Source organism: Anolis sagrei, chromosome 12 (genome assembly GCF_037176765.1).
Source record: "Anolis sagrei isolate rAnoSag1 chromosome 12, rAnoSag1.mat, whole genome shotgun sequence".
In the NCBI taxonomy this organism is placed as follows: domain Eukaryota; kingdom Metazoa; phylum Chordata; class Lepidosauria; order Squamata; family Dactyloidae; genus Anolis; species Anolis sagrei.
In genome coordinates, this window is record NC_090032.1 from 9,834,415 (window position 1) to 9,862,186 (window position 27,772).

Below are 27,772 nucleotides of genomic sequence, written 5' to 3' on the forward strand. Positions count from 1 at the left end.
GGGACTTATGCAAACCCGGAAAGGGCGCGAGGGAGAAGTAGGAACCTAGAAGAACAACAACAAAGAAAATGGCGCCTGGCGGAAGTGGATTCTCTCCTCCCGGAAGTAGTTCCCGTCGATGCCGGAAAAGAAGGCCCTGACGAACGGCGAGGGTCCAAGATGGCGGAGGTGGTAAGTGAGGAAACCAGAAGGGATTTTTTGGAAAGGGAAAGGGAAGGGGAAAACGGTGGGAAACGCTGCCGGCTCCACATGGGTCTCCGTTGCAGGAGGAAGTCACCGAGGGCTGCCGCCTGCCCGTGCTGCGCCGGAACCAGGACAACGAGGACGAGTGGCGTGAGTGAGGGGCGGGGCTACAAGGCGGTGGGCGGGGCCAAGGGGTGTGATTGACGGGTTGGTTCCAGAGGTGAATAGCGGCGCCCATCTCGTTGGCGGGACTATAAAGTGGTGGGCGGGGCCAAGGGGTTGTGATTGACGGGTTGGTTCCTGAGGTGAATAGCGGCGCCCATCTCGTGGGCGGGGCTACGAGGCGGTGGGCGGGGCCAAGGGGGTGTGATTGACGGGTTGGTTCCTGAGGTGAATAGCGGCGCCCATCTCGTGGGCGGGACTATAAAGCGGTGGGCGGGGCCAAGGGGGTGTGATTGACGGGTTGCTTCCTGAGGTGAACAGCAGCGCCCATCCCGTGGGCGGGGCTACGAGGCGGTGGGCGGGGCCAAGGGGGTGTGATTGACGGGTTGGTTCCTGAGGTGAATAGCGGCGCCCATCTTGTGGGCGGGGCTACAATGCGGTGGGCGGGGCCAAGGGGTGTGATTGACGGGTTGGCTCCAGAGTTGAACAGCGGCGCCCATCTCGTGGGCGGGGCTACAAGGTGGTGGGCGGGGCCAAGGGGGTGATTGACGGGTTGGTTCCAGAGGTGAATAGCGGCGCCCATCCCGTGGGCGGGGCTACAAGGCGGTGGGCGGGGCCAATGGGGTGTGATTGACGGGTTGGTTCCAGAGGTGAGCAGCGGCGCCCATCTCGTGGGCGGGCCTACAAGGCGAGGGGCGGGGCCAAAGGGCGTGATTGACGGGTCGGCTCCAGAGGTGAGCCGCGGCGCCCATCTCGTGGGCGGGGCTACAAGGCGAGGGGCGGGGCCAAAGGGTGTGATTGACGGGCTGGCTCCAGAGGTGAAAAGCGACGCCCATTCCGTGGGCGGGGTTACAAGGCGGTGGGCGGGGCCAAGGGGGTGATTGATGGATGGGTTCCAGAGGTGAGCAGCGGCGCCCATCCCTTGAGCTGGCCAATCCCATTGGCATCCAGGATGGTCTGTCAGCAGGGAGTCCTGGCGCTGGGATCTGAATCCCTCCCAGGCGGATGGCTATTGTGTCCCTGAGAGTAAGTATGGTCTAAGGATATACACCCAGTCCATCACAACAATAGAAAAAAAATATAAAATGAAATAATAAATAAAATAATAACATAATATAGGATAAAACCATAAAATACAATAGTAAATAAAATAATTCTATAATATAATATATAAAACAATAAAATACAATAGTAAATAAAATAATTCTATAATATAATATATAAAAAATACAATACAACGGTAAATAAAATAATTCTATAATATAATAAATAAAATTATAATAGAATAAAATAAGTAAATTTATAATTTATAATTTTTATTATTATTATTATTATTTGCTTTATTTCTATACCGTATTTTTCAGCCCTTAACAGGCGACTCAATAGAATAGAATACAATAATAAATAAAATGTTAAAATGATTATTTTAATAAGTATAAAATAATCATAAATAAAATAGAAAATAAAATAATAAACGAAATGATTATTTCAGAATGTAATATACGATCAATAAAGTAATAAAATATTAATTAAAATAATTATAATCTAATAAATAAAATAATAAATAAAATAAATAAAATAAAAGAATAATAGTATATAAATATATATAATATAAATATAATATAAAAGAATAATATAATACATAAAGATAAAATACAATAGTAAATGAAATAATTTTATAACATACTAAATAAAATGATAATATAATAAAATAAGTAAATTTATAAAAGAATACTATAATAAATATAATATTAAAATAATTATGGGTTTTAATAAATATAAAATAATCATAAAATAAAAAATGAAATAATTATTTTATAGTGTAGTATATGATAAATAAAGTAATAAAATACTAATTAAAATAATTCTATAATATAATAAATAAATACAATAGTAAATATAATAATAAAATAATAGTAAATAAAACAATAATGTATAATATAATGTAATATAATCAATAAAACAATAAATACGATAGTAAATAAAGTAATTATATAATATAATAAATAAAACTATAATATAATAGAATAAGTAAATCTATAAGAATGCAATAATAATAAAGTAAAATATTAAAATAATTATGTATTTTAATAAATATCGAATAATAAATAAAATAATATATAATATAATAATAGTATAATATATTATAATACTATAATATAATAATAGTAAGTAAAACAATAATATAATGTAATCAATTAAACAATAAAATACAACATTAAACAAAATAATTCTATAATATAATAAAATTAGAATAGAATAACATTATAATAGTATACAATAACAAATATAATAAAAATAAAAAAATTAAAATAATTATGTATTTTAATAAATATAAAATAGTCATAAATAAAAATAAAATAAAATAATAGTAAATAAAACAATAATGTAATATAATATAATCAATAAAACAATAAAATGCAATAGTAAATAAAATAATTATGTAATATAATAAATAAAATTATAATATAGAATAAGTAAATTTATAATAGAATATACAATAATAAATATAATAATAAATAAAATAAAATAATAAATAAAATAATAATATAATGTAATATAATCAATAAAACAATAATAAAATAAAATAGTAAATAAAATATATAATACAGTAATTATAGTAATATATTTGCTATAAATAAAATAGTATATAAAATATATAATACAGTAAATATAGTAATAGTATAATTACTGTATTATATATTTATAATACAATAGAAGGGTGGTATATAAATGTCATAGATAAATAAATAGATTATAATTTATTTATTATATAATTATTTTATTTATTAATATAGTAATAATATAATAATAAAATAATGATATAATAAATAAATTATAATCTATTTATTTATCTATGACATTTATATACCGCCCTTCTCATACCGAAGAGGACTCAGAGCAGGTTACAAATTATATGCACATACAATATAATATAATAATAAAACAATAAATTATAAAAATTTAATACAAAACAATAATAAGTAAAATAAGATATTATAATAATAAAATAATAACATAAAATAATACGTTTCAACCATGAGTATTGATTTACATCCTGAAAATCCTTTATAGATCTATTGTGTATCTATCTGTGTTTGATGCAAGTTTTTCCAAACATATTTTTGCATTTTTTAAAATCTATGTAAGGTATTGTATGTATTGGAGTCCCAGTTGTGCAGTGGGTTAAACCATTGTGCTGGGAGGATCTGCCTGAGCGAATCTGAGGAGAGTGCGGATGAGCTCCCTCTGTGAGCTCCAGCTCCCCATGTGGGGACATGAGAGAAACCTCCCACAAGGATCATCAAAAACATTCGCGCATCCCCTGGGCAATATCCTTGCAGACAGCCGATTCTCTTACACCAGAAGCAACTTGCAGTCTCTCAAATCGCTCTTGGCATGAATATATATATATGAACATATATTATGTTCATACATTTTTGACTTTTGCTTTCCATAACAGAATGCTTTTTCTCTTCTATCAACAGCGCTGGCCGAAATCCTCAGCGTCAAGGACATCAGTGGCCGGAAGCTTTTCTACGTTCACTATATTGACTGTGAGTAGATACGGTGCCGATGAATCTATAGAGTGGGGAGAAGCCTACAAGGAAAATACTGAAATAGGACTTTCTGATGGGAAGGAAGTTTATGAAGACCAGGCTCATAGTATTTAGAAACTGAAATAATTTATTAAGCTCGTTTACTGTGTTACATCAAGGTGGACACTCATTCAGAAAGATTTTGTCCTATATATCTATATAAATAAAGATGTAATGTTCATTTGTGGGATTCACAGAACTCAAAAACCACTGGGAGAATTGACACCAAATTTGGACACAAGACACCTATCAGGCCAATGTATGTCCTTCACTCAAAAAAAAAATGATTTTGTCATTTGGGAGTTGTAGTTGCTGGGATTTATAGTTCACCTACAATCAAAGAGTATTCTGAACCCCACCAATGATGGATTTGAACCAAACTTGGCACACAGTTCTCCCATGACCAACAGAAAATACTGGAAGGGTTTCGTGGGGTGTCCTTTGGTTTTGGAGTTGTAGTTCACCTACATCCAAAGATGACTGTGGACTCAAATAATGATGGATCTGGACCAAACTCCACACGAATACTCAATATGCCCAAATGTGAACACTGGTGGAGTTTGGGGAAAATAGAATCTTGACATTTGGGAGTTGTAGTTGCTGAGATTTATAGTTCACCTACAATCAGAGAGCATTCTGAACCCCACCAACGATAGAATTGGGCCAAACCTCCCACACAGAACCCCCATGTGGGCCACAGCAACGCGTGGCAGGGGACGGCTAGTAACATTCACACAGTTAAAGGTGAAAGGTAATAGTGCAGTCCTGCAATATATGAAGCGCCACAGTAAACCTTTACCTTTATTATATGATATTATAACTATATATTTATATTACAGTAGCCGTCCCCTACCACACGCTGCTGTGGCCCTGTCTGTGTACATGTGTTTTGTGTGTGTTCATATTTGGACATACTGAGTATTTGTGTAGAGTTTGATCCAGATCCATCATTGTTTGAGTCCACAATGATCTCTGGATGTAGGTGAACTACAACTCCAAAACCAAAGGGCACTGCCCACCAAACCCTTCTAGTAGTTTCAGTTGGTCATGGGAGAACTGTGTGCCAAGTTTGGTTCAATTCCATCGTTGGTGGGGTTCAGAATCCTCTTTGATTGTAGGTGAACTATAAATCCCAGCAACTACAACTCCCAAATGACAAAATCAATTTTTTTGAGTGAAGGACATACATTGGGTTGTTAGGTGTCTTGTGTCCAAATTTGGTGTCAATTCGTCCAATGGTTTTTGAGTTCTGTTAATCCCACAAATGAACATCACGTTTTTATTTATATAGATGTATGTGTGTGTGTATTTGTGTGTGTGTATGTGTATAAGTATATGACTGTATGTGTATATGTATATATTGTGTATTTTTGGGTGGCTTTTAAGTCTGTTCCACTGGGGTTTTGTGTGTGTGTGTGTGTGTTTTAGAGGTGATGGACACTCGTTGGCCTGATAAGTGTATAGTGTCCAAATTTGGTGTCAATTCATCCAATGGTTTTTGAGTTATGATACCCACAAACGAACATTACATTTTTATTTATATAGATATATGTATGTATGTTTGTATATGTATATATATATATGGGTGTATATGTGTGTGTGTATATTTGTGTATTTGTGTGTTTATATGTGTACATGTATATTGTGTATATGTGTGTGCTTGTCTATATGCATATTTGTGTGTATATGTATATGTGTGTGCATGTGTATATGTATATATGTATGTGTGCATGTATTTATGTATATGTATGTGTGTGTGTATTTGTGTGTGAATGTGTGCATGTGTATAAGTATATGACTGTATGTGTATATACTGATATTGTACTAGGCTAACAATATAATATATTGTATGTATATATATCTTGTAAAGCACTTTGAGTCCCCTTCGGAGTGAGAAGGGCGGCATAGAAATGTCGTAAATAAATACCTATTGTGTATTTTTGGGGGGGTTTAAGTCTGTTCCGCTCAGGTTTTGTGTGTGTGTTTGTGTGTGTTTTAGGGTTGATGGACACTCGTTGGCCAGATAGATGTCTTGTGTCCAAATTTGGTGTCAATTCGTCCAATGGTTTTTGAGTTGTTTGTTTGTTTGTTTGACTTGTATACCGCTACTCCCAATTTGGCTCGGAGCGGTTATTTATTTGTCATGTCAGAGCAACCAGTCAATTATATTACATTTCTAACAGAACAAAGCAAACAAACAGACAAAATACAAAACTTGTGAGTTTGGTACTTGGTTAAATGTCCTTTCACCAGTAGCTGGCCACTTGGAGTGCTTCTGGTGTTGCTGCAAGAAGGTCCTCCATTGTGCATGTGGCAGGGCTCAGGGTGCATTGCAGCAGGTGGTCAGTGGTTTGCTCTTCTCCACACTCGCATGTCGAGGATTCCACTTTGTGGCCCCATTTCTTGAGGTTGGCCCTGCATCTCGTGGTGCCAGAGCGCAGGCTGTTCAATGCCTTCCAAGTCGCCCAGTCTTCTGTGTGCCCAGGAGGGAGTCTCTCATTTGGTATCAGCCATTGGTTGAGGTTCTGGGTTTGAGCCTGCCACTTTTGGACTCTCACTTGCTGAGGTGTTCCAACGAGTGTCTCTGTAGATCTAAGAAAACTATGTCTGGATTTAAGTCATTGACGTGCTGGCTGATACCCAAACAGGGGATGAGCTGGAGATGTCTCTGCCTTGGTCCTTTCACTATTGGCTGCTCCTTCCTGGCGGATGTCAGGTGGTGCAATACCGGCTAAGCAGTGTAATTTCTCCAGTGGTGTAGGGCGCAGACACCCCGTGATAATGCAGCATGTCTCATTAAGAGCCACATCCACTGTTTTAGCGTGGTGAGATGTGTTCCACACTGGGCATCCATACTCAGCAGCAGAGTAGCACAGCGCAAGGGCAGATGTCTTCACTGTATCTGGTTGTGATCCCCAGGTTGTGCCAGTCAGCTTTCGTATATTGTTTCTGGCACCCACTTTTTGCTTGATATTCAAGCAGTGCTTCTTGTAGGTCAGAGCATGGTCCAGAGTGACTCCCAGGTATTTGGGTGTGCTGCAATGCTCCAGTGGGATTCCTTCCCAGGTAATAATCCTCAGAGCTCGGGATGCTTGTCTGTTCTTGAGATGAAAGGAGCATGTCTGTGTTTTAGATGGATTAGGGATCAGCTGGTTTTCCCTGTAATAGGCAGTAAGAGCACCTAGATCTTCGGAAGGCTTCTGTTCAACCATCTCAAAGCTCCCTGCTTGAGCGGTGATGACACGATCATCAGCATAGATGAAACTCTCTGTCCCTTCTGGCAGTGGCTGGTCATTTGTGTAGATGTTGAATATGGATGGAGCAAGCACGCTCCCCTGAGGCAGGCCGTTCTTCTGTTTCCGCCATCTGCTTCTCTGGCCCTGGAACTCAACAAAAAAGCTCCTGTTTTGTAGCAGGTTTCCTATGAGGCGGGTGAGGTGGTAGCGGTTTACAGCAGTAGATTAAAACAATACAGTTAACTTTGAAATACAATAAAAACAAGAACAGACATAGTCCCGAGTTATTCACCCATGGTAATCCCACAAACAAACATTGCATTTTTATTTATATAGATGGCCGGCATTAGATTCTAAAAATGTACCAGTTCTGAGTTACATACAAATTCAGCTTAAGAACAAACCTACAGAACTTGTCTTGTTGGAAACTTGGGGACTGCCTGTACATTAGTAATGTAAAGACGAAGAGAAACAAACGTCGCTTTGCTCACACAGTTAACAAGCGCCTGGACGAATGGGTGACCCATGACCGGCTGGACCTGAAGAAGATCCAGTTCCCCAAGAAGGAGGCCAAGACGCCCACCAAGAACGGGTTGCCCGGCTCGCGGCCCAGCTCTCCGGAACGGGACGTGGTAAGAGGGGGCGCAGGACGAGGGGAGGTATGTCTGAGTAAGGATCTCCGTTGCCCGGTGGCGGGTGGTGCCAGTCCCGATCCTCCGAGGGGCCGTGCCGCCCCTCTCCCGTGTGTTGGTAACGCCCGTCTTCCTCCCTACTCAGAGGAAGACCTTGGATCTGTCTCTGCAGCCCGCCGCAGCTCCATCCAGTGGTAAAACCCTGCCCATCCCGGTGCAGATAACCCTCCGCTTTAACCTGCCTAAAGAGAGAGAGGCCATCCCCGGCTCGCCCGACCAACCCCTCTCCTCCAGCTCCTGCGTCCAGCCAAACCATCGCTCCACGGTACGAACCGGCGCCCGGCCGCCCCGGCTCAAATCCTTTATTTGTAGTTGTCCTGTCGACCTGGCACTCTCTCAAGAGGCCGCACCAGCTGGGCGGGGTTGGGCTAGGTCTGGGCTGGCAAGGGAGGCCTCCAAAGGAAGAGCCTTCGCCTCGAGGGCACCTCCCTCCTGAATCACACCAGGACAGGGAGGTTGTAGGAAAAGGAGGGAAAGAGCCAGCAAAGCCCCGATGCCCATCTGTCGAGGGGGCTTTGATTGTGTGTTCCTGCCTAGCAGGGGATTGGAAGGCACTTGTGCGTCTCTTGGAATGCGATGATTCCAAGACCTGTCATTGGAAAGCAGTTAGCCTCCAAACTAATGGCTTGGGCAACATTACGATTGTGGGTGAGAAAGGAGGCATATAAATATTGTAAATAATAATAATAATTAGTGTTGTAGTTTTTATACCTTAATATTTAATACTGATATTGTACTACACTAATAATATATTGTGTGTATATATATCTTGTAAGCTGCTCTGAGTCCCCTTCGGGGTGACAAAGGAGGCATATAAATATGGATAATAATAATAATAATAATAATAATAATAATAATAATAATAATGTGTTGTTGTAGTTGTTATACCTTAATATTTAATACTGATCTTGTACTATGCTAATAATATAATATATTGTGTGCATATATATCTTGTAAGCCGCCCTGAGTCCCCTTTGGAGTGAGAAGGGAGGCATATAAATATTGTAAATAATAATAATAATAATAATAATAATAATAAGTGTTGTTGTAGTTTTGTACCTTAATATTTAGTACTGATATTGTACTACCCTAATAATCTAATGTATTGTATGTATATATATCTTGTAAGCCGCTCTGAGTCCCCTTCGGGGTGAGAAGGGAGGCATATAAATATTGTAAATAATAATAATAATTAGTGTTGTTGTAGTTGTAATACCTTAATATTTAATACTGATATTGTACTATGCTAATAATATAATATATTGTATGAAAATATATCTTGTAAGCTGCTCTGAGTCCCCTTCGGGGCGAGCAGGGCAGCATATAAATGCCATAATATATTGTGTATATATATGTTGTAAGCCGCTCTGAGTCCCCTTTGGAATGAGAAGGGAGGCATATAAATATTGTAAATAATAATAATAATAATAATAATAATAATAATAAGTGTTGTTGTAGTTGTTATACCTTAATATTTAATACTGATACTGCACTATCCTAATAATATAATGTATATATATCTTGTAAGCCGCTCTGAGTCCCCTTCGGGGTAGGAAGGGAGGCATATAAATATGGTAAATAATAATAATAATAATAATAAGTGTTGTTGTAGTTGTTATGCCTTAATATTTAATACTGATATTGTACTACGCTAATAATATAATATATTGTGTGCGTATATATCTTGTAAGCCGCTCTAAGTCCCCTTCGGGGTGAGAAGAGAGGCATATAAATATTGTAAATAATAATAATAATAATAATAATAATAATAATAATAAGTGTTGTTGTAGTTGTTATGCCTTAATATTTAATACTGATATTGTACTACACTAATAATATAATGTATTGTGTGCGTATATATCTTGTAAGCCGCTCTGAGTCCCCTTTGGGGTGAGAAGGGAGGCATATAAATATTGTTAATAATAATAATAATAATCATAATAATAAGTGTTGTTGTAGTTTTTAAAGCTTAATATTTAATACTGATATTGTACTAGGCTAATAATATAATATATTGTGTGTCTATATATCTTGTAAGCCGCTCTGAGTCCCCTTCGGGTGAGAAGGGCGGCATATAAATGTTGTAAATAAATAAATAAACATTCACACTTACCCCAAGCAGACAAGAGTTCTTTCTCCCACCTTGGACATTATTCCACAGATATATAAACCCCACTTGCCTAGTTTCCAACAGACCTCACAACCTCTGAGGATGCTTGCCATAGATGTGGGCAAAATGTCAGGAGAGAATGCTTCTGGAACACTGCCAGACAGCCCAGGAAACTAACAGCAACCCACCTAAATGATGTTTCCTCAGAGGCTTCTTAAAAAGTCCAATCTTCTCTGCTTAAAAATTATATTATTATATTATAATATATTTTATATTACATGTAATATTACTAATAATGGTATAATACAATATAGTAATATGTAATACTGATATTTACTATGCTAATAATATACTCTATGATCTCCCAATTCATTTCATTTCAATGGTAGTTGAGGTTGAGTCTACCACTTGCATGGCTACTACTCCCACCCTTGAGTGTGGGTCAGAGTTGCCTGTTCTTTGCTATGCGGCTGTTGTGGGGAGTGTTAAGAGAGGGTGGGTGGGCATAGATGGCCGCCAAAGATGATGCCGGACAGCCTGAAAGAACCTGCTTGTGTTGGTATCTTCCAGAAGCGGAAGGTGGAGGTGGTGTCACCCGCGACCCCCATCCCTGCGCCAACAGAGACGACCCAGGCATCTGTGTTCCCCCAGGTAAGCCGCAGCGCATGCTCCAGGTACTGGCTTGTTCAGCAGACTCTCCTGTACAGTTCCATTTTGGCGGGAAGCCTTAGCATTGAACGGTTGTGTTGTTAAAGTGAAAAGTAATGCCTCCACCTTCGTAACTCCTCAACAGATGGCGGGACTGGTATGCGGCAGGTACTGGCTTGTTCAGTAGACTCTCCTCTACAGTTCCATTTGGGTGAGAAGCCTTAGCATTGAACGGTTGTGTTGTTAAAGTGAAAAGTAATGCCTCCACCTTCGTAACTCCTCAACAGATGGCAGTACTGGTATGCGGCAGGTACTGGCTTGTTCAGTAGACTCTCCTCTACAGTTCCATTTGGGTGAGAAGCCTTAGCATTGAATGGTTGTGTTGTTAAAGTGTGAAGTATGGAACCCTTCGGACGGTCGGTCAATTTCAGGCAGGGAAAGGTGGACTACAGACTCTCAATATTGACAAAAAAACTAGGAACTCTTGTTTGTCAGATGGGCAGCTACTGAGGAAAGCTCATATGGGTGTGGGGTTGAATGAAAAGTAATGCCTCCATCTTCGTAACTCCTTAACAGATTACAGTACTGGTATGCAGCAGGTACTGGCTTGTTCAGTAGACTCTCCTCTACGGTTCCATTTTGGTGGGAAGCCTTAGCATTGAACAGTTGTGTTGTTAAAGTGAAAAGTAATGCCTCCACCTTCGTAACTCCTCAACAGATGGAAATACTGGTATGCGGCAGGTACTGGCTTGTTCAGTAGACTCTCCTCTACAGTTCCATTTTGGCGGGAAGCCTTAGCTGTGAACGGTTGTGTTGTTAAAGTGTGAAGTATGGAACCCTGCGTAGACAATTGGTTAATGCGACTTAAGCAACTGTCATTGACTTCTTGATAGCAGAAGGTGTCACCCCAAAGGAGATTAATCAGATAGTGCAAGCTGTTTAGGGTGATTGAGTTGATGGGAGTACTGTGCGTCATTGGGCGAGTAAGTTTAAAGATGTTGAGGTGGGAACATCTGACTTGCATGACAAACAACGAGTTGGACGTCCTGTGACAGCAACCACTGAGTTTCACAAGCAAAAGGTTGACAGATTGATTTAGTACGATCGTCGTATCACTCAGAGAGAAATTTCAAGCATAATCGGCATTTCACAAGAATGTGTGGGTCACATTATTGCTTTGCTTGGCTATCGGAAGATCTGTGCACGATGGGTACCCAGGATGCTGATGCCTGAAATGAAAGCGCACAGACTTGAAACTTCAGAGACTGGATCTCACCACCGTACGACATCCTCCATTCAGTCCAGATTTAGCACCATTTGACTTCCATTTGTTCCCAATAATGAAAGAAGATCTACGGGGACATCATTATGCCTCTGATGAAGATGTTGAGAAAACTGTGAGACGTTGGCCGGAAGCTCACTCCAACCCAGGTTGGCTTCGAACTCATGACCTTTCGGTCAGTAGTGATCTTAATGCAGCTGATACTCAGACAGCCACAGTCCATGATGGCTTCAGAAAACTTGTTCGTTGTTGTATCCAATTGTCTGGTGATTATGTGGAAAAGTGAATAGTGGTAGTTAAAGAGCACATTCTAAGGTTTATTTCTGCGTTCGATTTATTTTAAAATTCCCATCCAAACCCAAGTAACGAAGGTGGAGGCATTACTTTTCATTCAACCCTCATATACTATTTGGAACAGGGGAAGAGAAGTGCTAACCATTGTTTAAGGCTCACTGCTGGCACAGCGGGTTAAGCCACTGAGCTGCTGAATTGCTGACCAAAAGGTTGGAAGTTCGAATGCGGGGAGCGGAGTGAGCTCCCACTGTCAGCCCTTTTCTTTTCTTCCTTCTCTCTTTCCTTCTTTCCTTCTCTCCCTCTTTCTCTACATCTTTCCCCCTTCCTTCGCTCCCTCTTTCCTTCCTTCTTTCCCTTTTTTCTCTCCTTCCTTCCTTCTCTAAGTTTCCTTCCCCCTTTTTCTTTCCCTCCCTCTTTCTCTCCTTCTTTCCCTCCCTCCTTCACTCACTCTTTCCTTCCTTCCTTCCTTCCTGTCTTTCCTTCTCTTCTTCCTTCCTTCTCTATCTCTTTCCTTCCTTCCCCCCTTTTCTCTCTCTTCTGCTGTCTCTTTTCTTCCTTCTCTCTTTCCTTCTTTCCTTCTCTCCCTCTTTCTCTACGTCATTCCGCCTTCCTTCGCTCCCTCTTTCCTTCCTTCTTTCCCTTTTTTCTCTCCTTCCTTCTCTAAGTTTCCTTCCTTCCCCCTTTTTCTTTTTCTCCCTCTTTCTCTCCTTTCTTCCTTCTCTACCACTTTCCTTCCTTCCTTCTCTCTTTGCTTCCTTCCCCCTTTTCTTTCTCTTCTGCTGTCTCTTTTCTTCCTTGTCTTTCCTTCTTTCCTTCTCTCCCTCTTTCTCTACATCTTTCCCCCTTCCTTCGCTCCCTCTTTCCTTCCTTCTTTCCCTTTTTTCTTTCTTTTTCTCCTTCCTTCCTTTTCTGTTTCCTTCCTTCCCCCTTTTTCTTTCCCTCCCTCTTTCTCTCCTTCCTTCCTTCTCTATCTCTTTCCTTCCTTCCTTCTCTCTTTGCTTCCATATCCCTTTCCTTCTTTCTTTCCCTCCCTCCCTTTCTTTCTTTTTCTTTTCTTTATTCCTTTCTCTCCCTCCCTCCCTCCCTCCCTCCCTCCCTCCCTCTTTGTTTGTTTGTTTGTGTGTTTTCTCCCCTTCCCTCCCTCTTTCTTCCCTTTTTTTCTGTATTGTCGTTTAGCTTTTCGTCTAGCTTTTTGGGGCTTTTTAAGTCCCTTCTGCTGTGTTTTTCAGTGTTTTTATGAATGAAGGACATACATTGGCCTGATAGGTGTCTTGTGTCCAAATTTGGTGTCAATTCGCCCAGTGGTTTTTGAGTTCTGTTAATCCCACAAACGAACATTACATTTTTATTTATATAGATGATGATGATTACACTGTTTTACAAATTTTCAGTTTTTCTCAGTTTCGGAAACGAAATGCGCCGTTTCTTAATAAATTTAACATGCTGAATTCAAATATAATAATTAAATGTGTTAATTGGCTCTGGTTTTTATGCAACAGCTATTTCAATTTTCTCCACAATAGGTAATTCGTTAATATTATGATAATGCGCCTAACCTTACTGCGTGTATATAAACCGTGAATATTTACTAAATTTTAGTCAAATTATATTGCCAATAGTTTATACATGAGAAATATTTATTTAATTAGTCTATTGTTTCTGTTTGTGCAGCAAGAAACTCTATTCATAGAATTATAGAATCATAGAATCAAAGAGTTGGAAGCGACCTCATGGGCCATCCAGTCCAACCCCATTCTGCCAAGAAGCAGGAATATTGCATTCAAATCACCCCTGACAAATGGCCATCCAGCCTCTGCTTAAAAGTTTCCAAAGAAGGAGCCTCCACCACACTCCGGGGCAGAGAGTTCCACTGCTGAACGGCTCTCACAGTCAGGAAGTTCTTCCTAATGTTCAGATGGAATCTCCTCTCGTAGGCCTAATGCAGTTGAAAAGTCTGAAAGTTGAAATGTCGCTTTAATCGTGACTTTAGTTTTTATCCTGTTTGCTTCTCTTGCCTTTTCTTTTGTATTCAAGGAAAGGATTCCCTCTTGCAATGCTCCAGCAGGAGTCTGACAGCATTGACGGAGTCCATTTGCCTTGATATCTTTTTTCCATAGTGCTTCATTTACACACGTGCGAGGCATAACGACAGTAAAAAGAACAATGTAAAACGATGTTTAACGATACTGTCTCAGTCTTCAACTGACTGACCCTCACCATTCAAAAGTCTGGCCTTTTGAACGGTGGCTTTCTGGCTTTTGCACATGGCACTAATACTGCGTCATCAAACTTTCTAGAATATTCTAGAATCTTCCATAGTGTAAGTCGCAACATGCATTTTTTCAACCATACATGATCACGTGATTGCTTATATCATAAAAACTAGAGCCAACATACATTTTTAAATGTCATTTTCGTTTTCAGCACCCCAAAATCATAAAAGAACAACTATTTTCAGGCCCGCAACTTTTTCTCCGTTGAACAGTGTTATTATTATTATTATTATTATTAACCCGTTGTGCCCCTGCCCCTGCACCTCCTCTATGCTTTTCTATGACTCCTTGACTGCCTTGGCTGATCCTGTCGTAACCCTCTTCTTGGGGTCCTCTTTGTGTATTGAGTGGCCGGATGGGGAAGGGGACCAGTGCCGCCCTCCAACCTTGTTGTCCCTTTCTCCAGAATGGCTCTGCGCGGCGTCCGGTGGCCACCCAGCCGGGGCGGAAGCGCAAGTCCAACTGCTTGGGCACCGACGAGGTAAGCAAGCCGGGCTTGGGCCTGCGGAGGTGGTGGTGGTGTTGGACCGGCATCGCTTTGAGACACCAGCATGCGAGACAGAATCTACGGCTTTCTCCCCGTTCATCCAGAATATCCCTCCTGGTTCTTGCGAGCAGGACTCCCAGGACAGCTTGGACGGCATCCCCTCGGCCCCCCGCATGACCGGCAGCCTGGTCTCGGACCGCAGCCACGACGACATCATCACCCGCATGAAGAACATCGAGTGCATCGAGCTCGGGCGGCATCGCCTGAAGCCGTGGTACTTCTCCCCCTACCCGCAGGAACTCACCACCCTCCCCATCCTCTACCTCTGCGAGTTTTGCCTTAAGTACGTCAAGAGCCTCAAATGTCTCCAGAGGCACCTGGTAAGCACTTCTCGGTTGCACTAACCCATCGTTCGGTTTATCAGGTGTTAACTCCCACCAACTCCCACCATTCCTAACATCTCATCTGAAGGTGATTGATAGTAATTAATAGGACCATCTCATCTGAATGTGATTATGATCATCATCTATATATATAAAAAGGGAAAGGGCGTTCAACGGGACAGCAAAACGCAAACACCCCCCCCCCCGACGAAAACTCACCAAATTTGCCGTGCAAATACCTCAACCCACAAGGTATGCACAACACTCATCAAAATTCCAAACAACATTTCAACAAACACACAATTACAAAAACCAACTGAGCATGTGCAGTGCCCAGGGGCGGAAGTATACACGCAATGCACTCTGGGAACTGTAGTTCTAGAACGCAGCCTAGCCACTGACGCTGAAGCCCCGGCCTGGGAATTGGAGCTCGGCCGGCTGTGCTCGCTGGGGGCCAGCGACCTGTGCGACCTGTGGAGGCTGCTCGGGAGGCCCCCGCTGCGTGCCTTCCTGGCCCGGCCGGGAGAGGCCGCAGCCCGGCTCTGCCGAGGACAACCCATTGGCCACAGCAACACCCGGCCCAGGCCGCCCCCGCACACCCCCGTCTGGCTCCGCCATCGGTGAGGAAGGGGAAGGAGGGAAGGAAGCGGGAGAGGGAAGGAAGGACGGAAATGAGGGGAAGGGGTGTAAATAGGAAGAAAGGAAGGAAGGAAGGAAGGAAGGAAGGAAGGAGGAAAGAAAGAAGAAAAGGGGAAGGGAAGGTGTAGGAAGGAAGGAAGAAGTTGAGAAGGTATATGAAACAAAGGAAGAAAAGAAAGAAGAAAGGGAGAGAAGGATGGGAAAGAAGGGAGAAAGGAAGGAAGGAGAAAGGGAAGGGAAGGTGTATGAAGGAAGTAAGGAAGGAGAAGTTGAGAAGGTATATGAAAGAAGAAAGGGAGAGAAGGAGGATGGGAAAGAATGGAGGGAGGGAGGGAGGGAGGGAGGAAGGAAGGAAGGGAGAGAAGGTGTATGAAGGAAGGAAGGAGAAGTTGAGAAGGTATATGAAAGAAGAAAGGTAGGAAAGAAAGAATACAGAGAGAGAAGGAGGATGGGAAAGAAGGGAGAAAGGAAGGAAGGAGGAAAGGAAAGAAAGATAGAAAAAAGAAGAAAGGGAAGGGGAAGGGAAGGTCTCAAAAGGAAGGAAGGAAGGAAGGAAGGAAGGAAGGAAGGAGGGAGGGAGGGAGGGAGGGAGGGAGGGAGGGAGGGAGGGAGGGAGGGAAGGAAGGAAGGGAGGGAGGGAGGGGGGGAGGGGAATTTGGGAAGGGGAAGAGAGGAAAAAAAGCAAAGGAAGAAGAGAAAGGGAGGGAAGAAAAGAAAGAAAGAAAAGGAAGTCTGGAAGTCAAGAGCGAAGGAAGGAAGGAAAGAGAGAGGGAAGAAAGGAGAGAGAGGAAGGAAAAAAGGGAGGAGGAAGGAAAGAGGAAGAGAAGGAAGGAGGAGAGAAGGAAAGAAAAAAGGGAAGGGAGGAAAGACGGAGCAAAGGAAGAAGAGAAAGAAGGAGAGAAAGAGGGAGGGAAGGAAAGAAATAAACGGAAGGATGGGAGCAAAAAGCTAAGGAAGGAAGTAAACAGGTAGAGAAGGAAGAAAGGAAAGAAGAAAAGGAAATGAATGAAGGAGTGAAAGAAGGAGAGAAAGAGGGAGAGAAGGTTGGCCACAGCAACGTGTGGCGGGTAAAGCTAGTAACTAATAATATTCATAGGATCATCTCATTATCTGAGATGGTCTGCAACTTGGGAGTTCGAAGCCAGCCCGGGTCGGAGTGAGCTTCTGGCCAATTGGTATAGCTTGTTGTCAACCTTTACAACCCGAAAGACAGTTGCATCTGTCAAGTAGGAAATTTAGGTACCACCTATGTGTGGGGAGGCTAATTTAACAAATTTACGAGGCCATAAAAAAATCTCCAGCAAAAGCATGCGAGGAATTATTATTATTATTATTATTATTATTATTATTATTGGCAGGGAGTTGGACCGGATGGGCTATGACGTCTCTTCTGACTCTATGATTCTATGATTCCGTGATTGTGATGATGATGATGATGTGCTTTGATGGTGTCATCATGCGGGGAGGCTAATTTACGATGCCATAAAAATCTCCAGCAAGCATGCAAAGAATGAGGAAGTACTTCATCAGTGCCACAAATGGACGGTGAAGCGACAGCTCCCCTGGTGGCCAGAATACCCTCATGAAAAAGCTGGAATGTGAAATAGCCTCTAACTGTCTGTCTGTATGTGTTGTGTGCCTATGGCATTGAATGTTTGCCATGTATGTGTACATTGTAATCTGCCCTGAGTCCCCTGCGGGGTGAGAATTGCGGAATATAAATACTGGAAATAAATAAATAATAAATCTGAATGTGAGTGCAATCGTAGCTAAATAATAATAATAATAATAATAATAATAATAATAATGCTTTATTTATACCCCGCTCCATCTCCGTGTGTTTTGAAGGGCGGGAAGGACTTGGAAGTGTGTTTCTTTCTCGTCCTCAGACCAAGTGCGACTTGAGGCATCCGCCCGGGAACGAAATCTACCGCAAGGGGACCATCTCTTTCTTTGAAATCGACGGGCGCAAGAACAAAGTAAGAACGAAACGGGGATTCAAGGCAACCAGGGCACGGATCTGGGGGAAATATTAGTGATGGCTAGTGGCTGGATATTAGCCTGTGATTGGCCAGTCTTTGGGTTGTGGTAGAAAGTCCCAAAAGGTCCCCACGAGCCTGAATTCTGTCGCTTAGTAAGTCTCAGTGTTAGCAGACCTCAGTGAGGCCTCAGTGTGAGGGAGGCCTCAGTATGAGAAGGCATCTATATGAGAAGGCCTCAGGCTGAGAGAGCCCTCAGTGTGAGAAAGTCTCAGAGTGTTAGTAGGCCTCAGTCTGAGAGAGCCCTCAGTGGAAGAGACCTCAGTGAGAGAAAGGCCTCAATATGAGGGAAGCCTCAGTGTGGTAGTAGGCCTCAGTATGAGAAGGCCTCCGTCTGAGAGAGACCTCAGTGTGAGAAGGTCTCAGAGTGTTTGTAGGCCTCAGTCTGAGAGAGACCTCAGTGGAGAAGGTCTCAGTGTGTTAGAAGTATGAGAAGGCCTCAGTCTGAGAGAGCCCTCAGAGTGAGACTGTCTCAGTGTGTTAGTAGGCCTCAGTCTGAGAGAGCCCTCGGTAGAAGAGGCCTCAGTGAGAGAAAGGCCTCAATGTGAGGGAAACCTCAGTGTGTTAGTAGACATCGGTATGAGAAGGCCTCTGTATGAGAAAGCCTCAGTCTGAGAAAGACCTCAGTATGAGAAGGTCTCAGTCTGTTAGTAGGCCTCAGTATGAGAAGGCCTCGGTCTGAGAGAGCCTTCAGAGAGATGGTCTCTGTGTTAGTAGGCCTCAGTATGAGAAGGCCTCAGTGTGAGGAGGTCTCAGTGTGTTAGTAGGCCTCAGTCTGAGAGAGCCCTCAATGGAAGAGGCCTCAGTGAGAGAAAGGCCTCAATGTGAGGGAAACCTCAGTGTGTTAGTAGGCCTCTGTATGAGAAGGCCTCTGTATGAAAAAACCTCAGTCTGAGAGAACCCTCAGTTTGAGAAGGTCTCAGTGTGTTAGTAGGCCTCAGTATGGGAATGCCTCAGTCTGAGAGAGCCCTCAGTGAGAGAAAAGCCTCAGTGTGAGGGGTGCCTCACTGTGTTAGCAGGCCTCAGAATGAAAAGGCCTCTGCCTGAGAGAGCCCTCAGTGTAAGAGGCCTCAGTGGGAGAAAGGCCTCAGTATGAGGAAGGCCTGGTGTGAGAAGCTTCAGTGTGAGAGAAGCCCTAAGTTGAAGGCCATTGTGTGTGAAGCTTCGGTGTGAAAGCTGCTGTGTGTGAAATTACTGTGTGAAGCCTGAGAGAGCCCTCAGTGCGAGAAGGTCTCGGTGTGAGAGGCCTCAGTGAGAGAAAAGCCTCAGTATGAGGAAGGCCTGGTGCGAGAAGCTTCAGTGTGAGAGAAGCCCCAGGTTGAAGGCCATTGTGTGTGAAGCTTCAGTGTGAAAGCTGCTGTGTGTAAAGCTCCTGTGTACGTTTGGTGTGAGAAGAGCCTCTGTGAGAGCGAAGCTGTTCGTCTGCATGAGAGAGAAATCCAGTGTAGAAGCAAAGAAGGAAATGTAAAGAACTTTGTTTGTGTCATGGAAACCTTATGGGGAAGGTATTTTGTTAATAAGCCCACTTGCCCAACAATATTGCCTCACCTTATGGGACACTGTCACAGTTTTGGGGCCTTTCTTCAGAACTCCTTAAAATGGGAAGGATCCTGAATGCGTTGTTTTTCTTTTTCTCTGTCTCTCCTTCTAGAGTTACTCACAGAACCTCTGTCTCCTGGCCAAATGCTTCCTAGACCACAAGACCCTCTACTACGACACGGATCCGTTCCTCTTCTATGTCATGACCGAGTACGATAGCAAGGGCTTCCACATCGTTGGCTACTTCTCAAAGGTGGGGTTTTGAACGGTCTTGAGCCTCTGAGAAATGAGACTACGAAATACGTCATTAGAAATACGGTTAGAGGCTCGGGAGTTGCGTAAGGAGATCGTCATCTACTTCTTGCTTGATCTCTCCTGGTAGGAGAAGGAATCCACTGAGGACTACAATGTCGCCTGCATCCTGACCTTGCCTCCTTATCAGAGGCGGGGATACGGAAAGTTGCTGATAGAATTCAGTAAGTGGACATTTTTCTCTGTGTGAGAAAGCCTCAGTCTGAGAGAGACCTCAGTGTGGGATGCTCATCCCATTATTATTATTATTATTATTATTATTATTATTATTATTATTATTGTGTGAAGCCTGAGAGAGCCCTCAGTGTGAAAAGGTCTCAGTGCGAGAGGCCTCAGTGAGAGAAAGGTTATTGTTGTTGTTATTATTATTATTATTATTATTATTACTATTATTATTATTGTGTGAAGCCTGAGAGAGCCCTCAGTGTGAAAAGGTCTCAGTGTGAGAGGCCTCAGTGAGAGAAAGGTTATTGTTATTATTATTATTATTGTGTGAAGCCTGAGAGAGCCCTCAGTGTGAAAAGGTCTCAGTATGAGAGGCTTCAGTGAGAGAAAGGTTGTTGTTGTTGTTATTATTATTATTATTATTATTATTATTATTATTGTGAAGCCTGAGCGAGCCCTCAGTGTGAGAAGGTCTCAGTGTGAGAGGCCTCAGTGAGAGAAAGGTTATTGTTGTTGTTGTTATTATTATTATTATTATTATGCAGCTTAAGATTTATTTTATTTATTGTGTCTGAAGTGAGTTGAGGGTACAGTTATAATGTATTTAAAAACACAGAGTTAAAACCTTGGCATTATACTAGATTTCCTTTGAAATCTAGTATAATGCCACTTGGAGTCATAGAATTGTAGAGTTGGAAGAGACCTCATGGGCCATCCAGTCCAACCCTTCTGCAGGAAAATTGCATTCAAAGCATTCCTGACAGATGGCTATCCAGCCTCTGTTTAAAAGCTTCCAAAGAAGGAGCCTCTACCACACTCCAGGGCAGAGAGTTCCACTGCTGAACGGCTCTCACAGTCAGGAAGTTCTTCCTCATGTTCAGATGGAATCTCTTTTCTTGTAGCCAGAAGCCAGAATGGATGTCCAAAGAACTTCTAACTGGGTTGAGACTCCAAAGAGACATGCACAAGAAGTGGAAAAAGGGAGAAATCACCAAAGAAGAATTCAAAGCATTAAATTACACTGTTAGCCTTCTCTTCTGCAGGCTCAACATGCCCAGCTCTTCTTTCTTGTAGTTTGAAGCGTCCTAGTCTCCAGGGCAGCAGAAAAAAAGTTTGCTCCCTCCTGCCTATGACTTCCTCTCACATATTTATACATAGGTTATTTTTTGGGCTATATGGCCATGGTCTAGAGGCATTCTCTCCTGACGTTTCGCCTGCATCTATGGCAAGTATCCTCAGAGGTAGTGAGGTGAGACCACTACAATAACCCAGTGATTCCGGCCATGAAAGCCTTCGACAATATTTATACATGGCTATCATGTCTCCTCTCAGCCTTCTCTTCTTCAGGCTAAACATGCCCAGATCCTTAAGCTGCTCCTCATAGGTCTTGTTCTCCAGACCCTTGATTATTTTAGTCGCCCTCCTCTGGGCACGTTCCAGCTTGTCAATATCTCTCTTCAATTGTGGTGCCCAGAACAGGACACAATATTCCAGGTGTGCCTCTGGTGTCACTGCGAGAAGGTCCTCCATTGTGCATGTGGCAGGGCTCAGGTTGCATTGCAGTAGGTGGTCTGTGGTTTGCTCTTCTCCACACTTGCATATCATGGACACCACTTTGTAGTCCCGTTTCTTAAGGTTGACTCTTAACTATTAGTCATTTGTAAGTCAGGTATTTGGAACTTGAGGACTACCTGTACTGTCGTCTCTGACTTGGGGTTGTGCCTCTTACATGGTGTTATTGGCGGCCTTCTTTTTTCCTCTCCAGGCTATGAGCTTTCCAAGGTGGAAGGGAAGACTGGCACGCCGGAGAAACCCCTCTCGGATTTGGGGCTCCTCTCCTACCGCAGCTACTGGTCCCAGACCATCCTTGAGATCCTCATGAACCTTAAGTCGGAGACCGGGGAGCGCCCACAGATCACGATCAAGTGAGAAAATAATAATAATAATAATAATAATAATAATAATAATAATAGCAGCAACAACAACAACATCCTATTTGGGTTATTGTGTGTTTTCCGGGCTGTATGGCAATGTTCCAGAAGCATTATCCCCTGACATTTCGCCTGCATATGTGGCAGGCATCCTCAGAGGTTGTGAGGTCTGTTGGAAACGAGGAAAATTGGTTTTTTTATTTATTTAATTATTTGCGGCATTTATATGCTGCCCTTCTCACCCCGAAGGGGACTCAGAGCGAATTACAAATATAAATACATACAGTATATTATATTATTAGCATAGTATTATACCATTATATTGTAATATTAGTAATAATAATAATAATAAAACTTTATTCGTACCCCGCTACCATCTCCCCAAGGGACTCGGTGCGGCTTACATGAGGCCGAGCCCACAATACAACAATAAACAATAACAACAACAATACATAATAAACTCATAAGCAAAAATAAGCAATAAACATTAACAGTAACACGACACGTTTAAAAACCTATGGCTGGGCCAAATGTAATAATTAAAATTTTATTAAACAATAATACATTGTATTATACGAGATACATAAACCCATTTTCCTACTGCAGGCGAAACGTCAGGAGAAAATGCCTCTAGAACATGGCCATATAGCCCGGAAAAACCTACAACCCATTATTATACCGTTAGTAATATATTGTATTATACCATTATATATATATATATATATATATATATATAGTATTAAACCATTATATTGTAATGTATATTGTAATATATTGTAATATCATTAGTAATATTACACATAATATAAATATATAATTATAATATCATATTATTAGTAGTATTATATTGCATTACGTTATAATATTATAGTACCGGGACTGTGGCACAGCTGGCTAGGAGTCAGCTGCATTAAGATCATGACTGACCAAAAGGTCATGAGTTAGAAGCCAGTCCGGGTTGGAGTGAGCTTCCAACCAATTTGTGTAGCTTGCTGTCGACCTTTGCAGCCCGAAAGACAGTTGCATCTGTCAAGTAGGAAATTTAGGTGCCACTTATGCAGGGAGGCTAATTTACGGCGCTATAAAAATCTCCAGCAAGCATGCAAAGAATGAGGAAGTACTTCATCAGTGTCACAAATGGACAGCAAAGGGACAGCTCCCCTGGTGGCCAGAATACCCTCATGAAAAAGCTGGAATGTTAAATAGCCTCTGTGTGTCTCTCTATATATGTTGTGTGTCTATGGCATTGAATGTTTGCCATGTATATAATAATAATAATAATAATAATAATAATAATAATAATAATAATCTTTATAAACAAGCACCTTGGTCTCCCTAGGGATGGTCTCCCTATGGATGCTGCACTCGCTGAGCTCTGGTGGTGTTGTATTTCAGTGTCAATGTTGATGTCTGTACACAGTCCACGTTTCGCAGGCGTAGAACAGGATTGGTACGACAATAGCTTTATAAACAAGCACCTTGGTCTCCTTACGGATGTCCTGGTCCCCAAACACTCTCTGCTTCATTCGGAAAAATGCTGCACTCGCAGAGCTCAGGCGGTGTTATATTTCAGTGTCAATGTAGATGTCTATAGACAGTCCACGTCTCACAGGCGTATAGCAGGGTTGTGAGGACAATAGTCTTATAAACAAGCACCTTGGTCTCCCTATGGATGTCCCGGTCCCCAAACACTCTCTGCTTCATTTGGAAAAATGCTGCACTCGCAGAGCTCAGGCGGTGTTGTATTTCAGTGTCGATGTCTGTAGACAGTCCACGTTTTGCGGGTGTAGAACAGAGTTGGGAGGACAATAGCTTTATAAACAAGCACCTTGGTCTCCCTATGGATGTCCCTGTCCCCAAACACTCTCTGCTTCATTCAGAAAAATGCTGCACTCGCAGAGCTCAGGCGGTGTTGTATTTCAGTGTCAATGTTGATGTCTATAGACAGTCCACGTTTCGCAGGCGTAGAACAGGGTTGGGAGGACAATAGCTTTATAAACAAGCCCCTTGGTCTCCCTATGGATGTCCTGGTCCCCAAACACTGCTTCATTTGGAAAAACGCTGCACTCGCAGAGCTCAGGCGGTGTTGTATTTCAGTGTCAATGTTGATGTCTGTAGACAGTCCACGTTTCGCAGGTGTAGAACAGGGTTGGGAGGACAATAGCTTTAAAACAAGCACCTTGGTCTCCCTATGGATGTCCTGGTCCCCAAACACTGCTTCATTTGGAAAAATGCTGCACTCGCAGAGCTCAGGTGGTGTTGTATTTCAGTGTCAATGTTGATGTCTGTAGACAGTCCACGTTTCGCAGATGTAGAACAGGGCTGGGAGGAGAATAGCTTTATAAAAAAGCACCTTGGTCTCCCTACGGATGTCCTGGTCCCCAAACACTCTCTGCTTCATTCAGAAAAATGCTGCACTTGCAGAGCTCAGGTGGTGGCCTCTTCCAACTCTCTCATTCTTCCTATTTTCTTCCAGCGAAATCAGCGAAATCACAAGCATTAAAAAGGAGGACGTCATCTCCACCCTTCAGTACCTCAACCTTATCAACTACTACAAGGTAAAAGGGATGAGCAGGATACAGCCTCCACATTGAAGGGCTTTGCTATTGTGGAATTTCTAGCTCCCCATATGAAGTACACTGGGCCCCATTTGGTTCCAGGACCATAGATGCCCAAACCCCATTAATATTGCCATGGGATAATCTTAACAATATCCCAATGTCAGAATAATTTCGGTTTTGTAGGGTTTTTTTGGAATCTGTTTTGAACATTTTCAAGCAGTATATATAATAATATAAACTTCCCTCCTCTATGAGGACTAGAATCTTTTTTAAAACCCTGTGGGATTAGAAACTCTGTGTCTTGTGTTACAGAGAATGCTAGGGGCTGAGTGGGAGTGGTGTTTGGAATAATAATAATAATTTATTTAAATAATAATAATTTATTATTTAAATAATGACAATAATATATTTAAATAATAAATTATTATTTTAATAATAATAATAATAATAATAATAATAATATCCTTGTGTTGCAAAGAATGCTAGGGGTTGAGTGGGAGTCGTGTTTTGAATAATAATAATAATAATAATAATAATAATATAACCCTACCTCCTCTATGAGGACTAGAGTATTTTTTTAAAATCCCCTGTGGTATTACAAGCTCTCTATCTTGTATTGTCGAAGGCTTTCATGGCTGGAATCACTAGGTTCTTGTGGGTTTTTTCGGGCTATAGAGCCATGTTCTAGGGGCATTTCTCCTGACGTTTCGCCTGCATCTATGGCAAGCATCCTCAGAGGTAGTGAGGTCTGTTGGAATAATGGGTTTGTATATCTGTGGAATGGCTGGGGTGGGGCAAAGAGCTCTTCCCTTCTGGAGCTAGGTGTGAATGTTTCAGCTGATCACCTTCATTAGCATTTGAAGGCCTGCCTGAGCCTGGGAAAATCTCTTGCTGGGAGGTGTTAATCTGTGCCTGGTTGTTTCCTCTCTGTTGGTTTGCTGTTGTAATTTTAGAGTTTTTTAATACTGGTAGCCAGATTTTGTTCATTTTCATGGTTTCCTCCTTTCTGTTGAAATTGTCCACATGCTTGTGGATTTCAATGGCTTCTCTGTGTAGTCTGACATGGTGGTTGTGAGAGTGGTCCAGCATTTCTGTGTTCTCAAATAATATGCTGTGTCCAGGCTGGTTCATCAGGTGCTCTGCTATGGCTGATTTCTCTGGTTGAAGGAGTCTGCAGTGCCTTTCATGTTCCTTGATGCGTGTCTGGGCAATGCTGCTGCGTTTGGTGGTCCCTATGTAGACTTGTCCACAGCTGCATGGTATACGGTAGACTCCTGCAGAGGTGAGAGGATCCCTCTTGCAGGCGAAACCTCAGGAAAAATGCCTCTAGAACATGGCTCTATAGCCCAAAAAAACCCACAAGAACCTCTCTATCTTGTATTACAAAGAATGCTAGGGGTGAGTGGGAGTCGTGTTTTGAATAATAATAATAATAATAATTAATAATAATAATAATAATAATAATATAACCCTACCTCCTCTATGAGGACTAGAGTATTTTTTTAAAATCCCCTGTGGTATTACAAGCTCTGTATTTTGTGTTACAAAGAATGCAAGGGGCTGAGTGGGAGTCGTGTTTGGAATAATAATAATAACAACAACAACAATAATAATATAACCTTGCCTCCTCTATGAGGACTAGAATATTTTTTTAAAACCCCTGTGGGATTACAAGCTCTGTGTCTTGTGTTACAAAGAATGCTAGGGGCTGAGTGGGAGTGGTGTTTTCAATAATAATAATAATAATAACAACAATTTATTTTAATAATAATAATTTATTCTTTAAATGATGGTAGTAATAATAATAATAATAATAATAATAATATTTAAAAAATATATTCTTGTGTTACAAAGAATGCTAGGAGTTGAGTGGGAGTGGTATTTTCAATAATAACAATAATAATAATAATAATAATAATAATACCTTGCCTCCTCTATGAGGACTAGAATATTTTTTTAAAACACCCAAGGGATTACAAGCTCTGTGTCTTTTGTTACTAAGAATGCAAGGGCTGGATGGCCATCTGTCAGGGGTGATTTGAATGCAATATTCCTGCTTCTTGGCAGAATGGGGTTGGACTGGATGGCCCATGAGGTCTCTTCCAACTCTTTGATTCTATGATTCTATGAGTGGGAATGGTGTTTTGAATAATACTTATTTTAATAATAATAATAATAATAATTAATATATAATCTTACCTCTATGGGGATAATAATTTATTTTCCACATATATTATTATTTTAATAATAATTATAATATAATTATAATAATATAATAATAATATAATAATAATATAATTTTAATAATATAATAATAATATAATATAATAATAATATATAATAATAACAATAATAATAATACCATTACTTCCTCTATGAGGACTAGAATCTTTTAAAAAATAAACCCTTTTTAATTCCCTTCTAGGGCCAGTACATCTTGACGCTCTCAGAGGACATTGTGGATGGACACGAGCGTGCAATGCTCAAGCGAATCCTGCGCATCGACTCCAAATGCCTGCATTTCACTCCCAAAGACTGGAGCAAAAGAGGGAAATGGTGATGGCAAGAGAAGCCAAGACTGGTGAAAGAGGGGAGGGTTTGTTTTGAAGCTCTTCTCCTCCATATTCTGGACAAGGATCAGGGAAGAGGGCCTTTGTGGTCTTGGAAAGACTTGTTATTTTCCTCTATGAAGAAGGGACTGATGCCTGGCCGGACCTCTCTCCCCGGACGCTGGGTTTGTATATATATCCGAAATGGCCCTTTTGCAGGAACGCTGCAATCGGTTGTGTACAGAAGCTGAAAAAGCACAGACCAGCTCCCCTTTGCCACCTTTCCCCCCAACTTTTGTTAATATTTATAATGTCTGAAAAAGGAACACAGCAAAAATCTAGAGCTTTGGGGCCTGGGACTTCCGCCAATCAAGTATTCATAGAGATCCCCATTTTGGATCACCTACTAGCAAAAAAAAGAGAGGAATTTCTGCGACTTCGCCAAAGGAAGGATCCTTATGAACCACAGCTTGGAGCCGGCCCTTGACACCCTCCGCCCCGGATATCTGGGAATAGAATAAATTAACGACGTCTTTTTTCTATATATATATAAAAAGTGTACGTTTCCTTATTGTTATTATTTGAGGAAGGGAACGAGGGCTAAGCTGTATTTCAAATGTGCCCATGCCATCTTCTCGTTTGTTAAACCGAAACCGACCGTAGCTTTAAAACGCCAATTCTATTAATC

The 27,772-nt window shown here is 41.7% G+C and overlaps 1 protein-coding gene and 1 long non-coding RNA gene across 5 annotated transcripts in view; one reads left to right on the top strand and one right to left on the bottom strand.

Moving 5' to 3' along the window:
• Nucleotides 1-11,055, bottom strand: part of LOC137097714 (uncharacterized) — a 44,452-nt gene extending 33,397 nt beyond the window's left edge. The window contains exon 1 of the long non-coding RNA XR_010910381.1: nt 10,899-11,055. This is a non-coding gene — a long non-coding RNA (uncharacterized lncRNA). The remainder of the gene's footprint in view (nt 1-10,898) is intronic.
• On the top strand, nt 61-27,628 carry KAT5 (lysine acetyltransferase 5). Of its 4 annotated transcripts, none has more exons than XM_060758191.2 (14): nt 61-171; nt 267-333; nt 3,834-3,902; nt 7,676-7,812; nt 7,958-8,137; nt 10,553-10,633; nt 14,886-14,960; nt 15,071-15,346; nt 17,878-17,967; nt 19,679-19,819; nt 19,949-20,042; nt 21,809-21,968; nt 24,451-24,532; nt 26,961-27,628. In XM_060758191.2, exons 1-14 carry the CDS (start codon nt 160-162, stop codon nt 27,093-27,095), a joined length of 1,599 nt encoding a protein of 532 aa, XP_060614174.2. In that variant the 5' UTR covers nt 61-159; the 3' UTR covers nt 27,096-27,628. The 4 variants fall into 4 exon arrangements, with proteins under 4 accessions (XP_060614174.2, XP_060614175.2, XP_060614177.2 ...); XM_060758192.2 differs by having other exon boundaries at nt 15,098-15,346; XM_060758194.2 differs by having other exon boundaries at nt 7,985-8,137.
• Nucleotides 27,629-27,772: the final 144 nt, after the last annotated feature.

Coding starts and splice junctions, on each gene's coding strand:
- KAT5 (XM_060758191.2), top strand. Junction 15,347..17,877: donor AATGTCTCCAGAGGCACCTG/GTAAGCACTTCT, acceptor TCTCGTCCTCAG/ACCAAGTGCGACTTGAGGCA. Junction 24,533..26,960: donor ACCTTATCAACTACTACAAG/GTAAAAGGGATG, acceptor ATTCCCTTCTAG/GGCCAGTACATCTTGACGCT.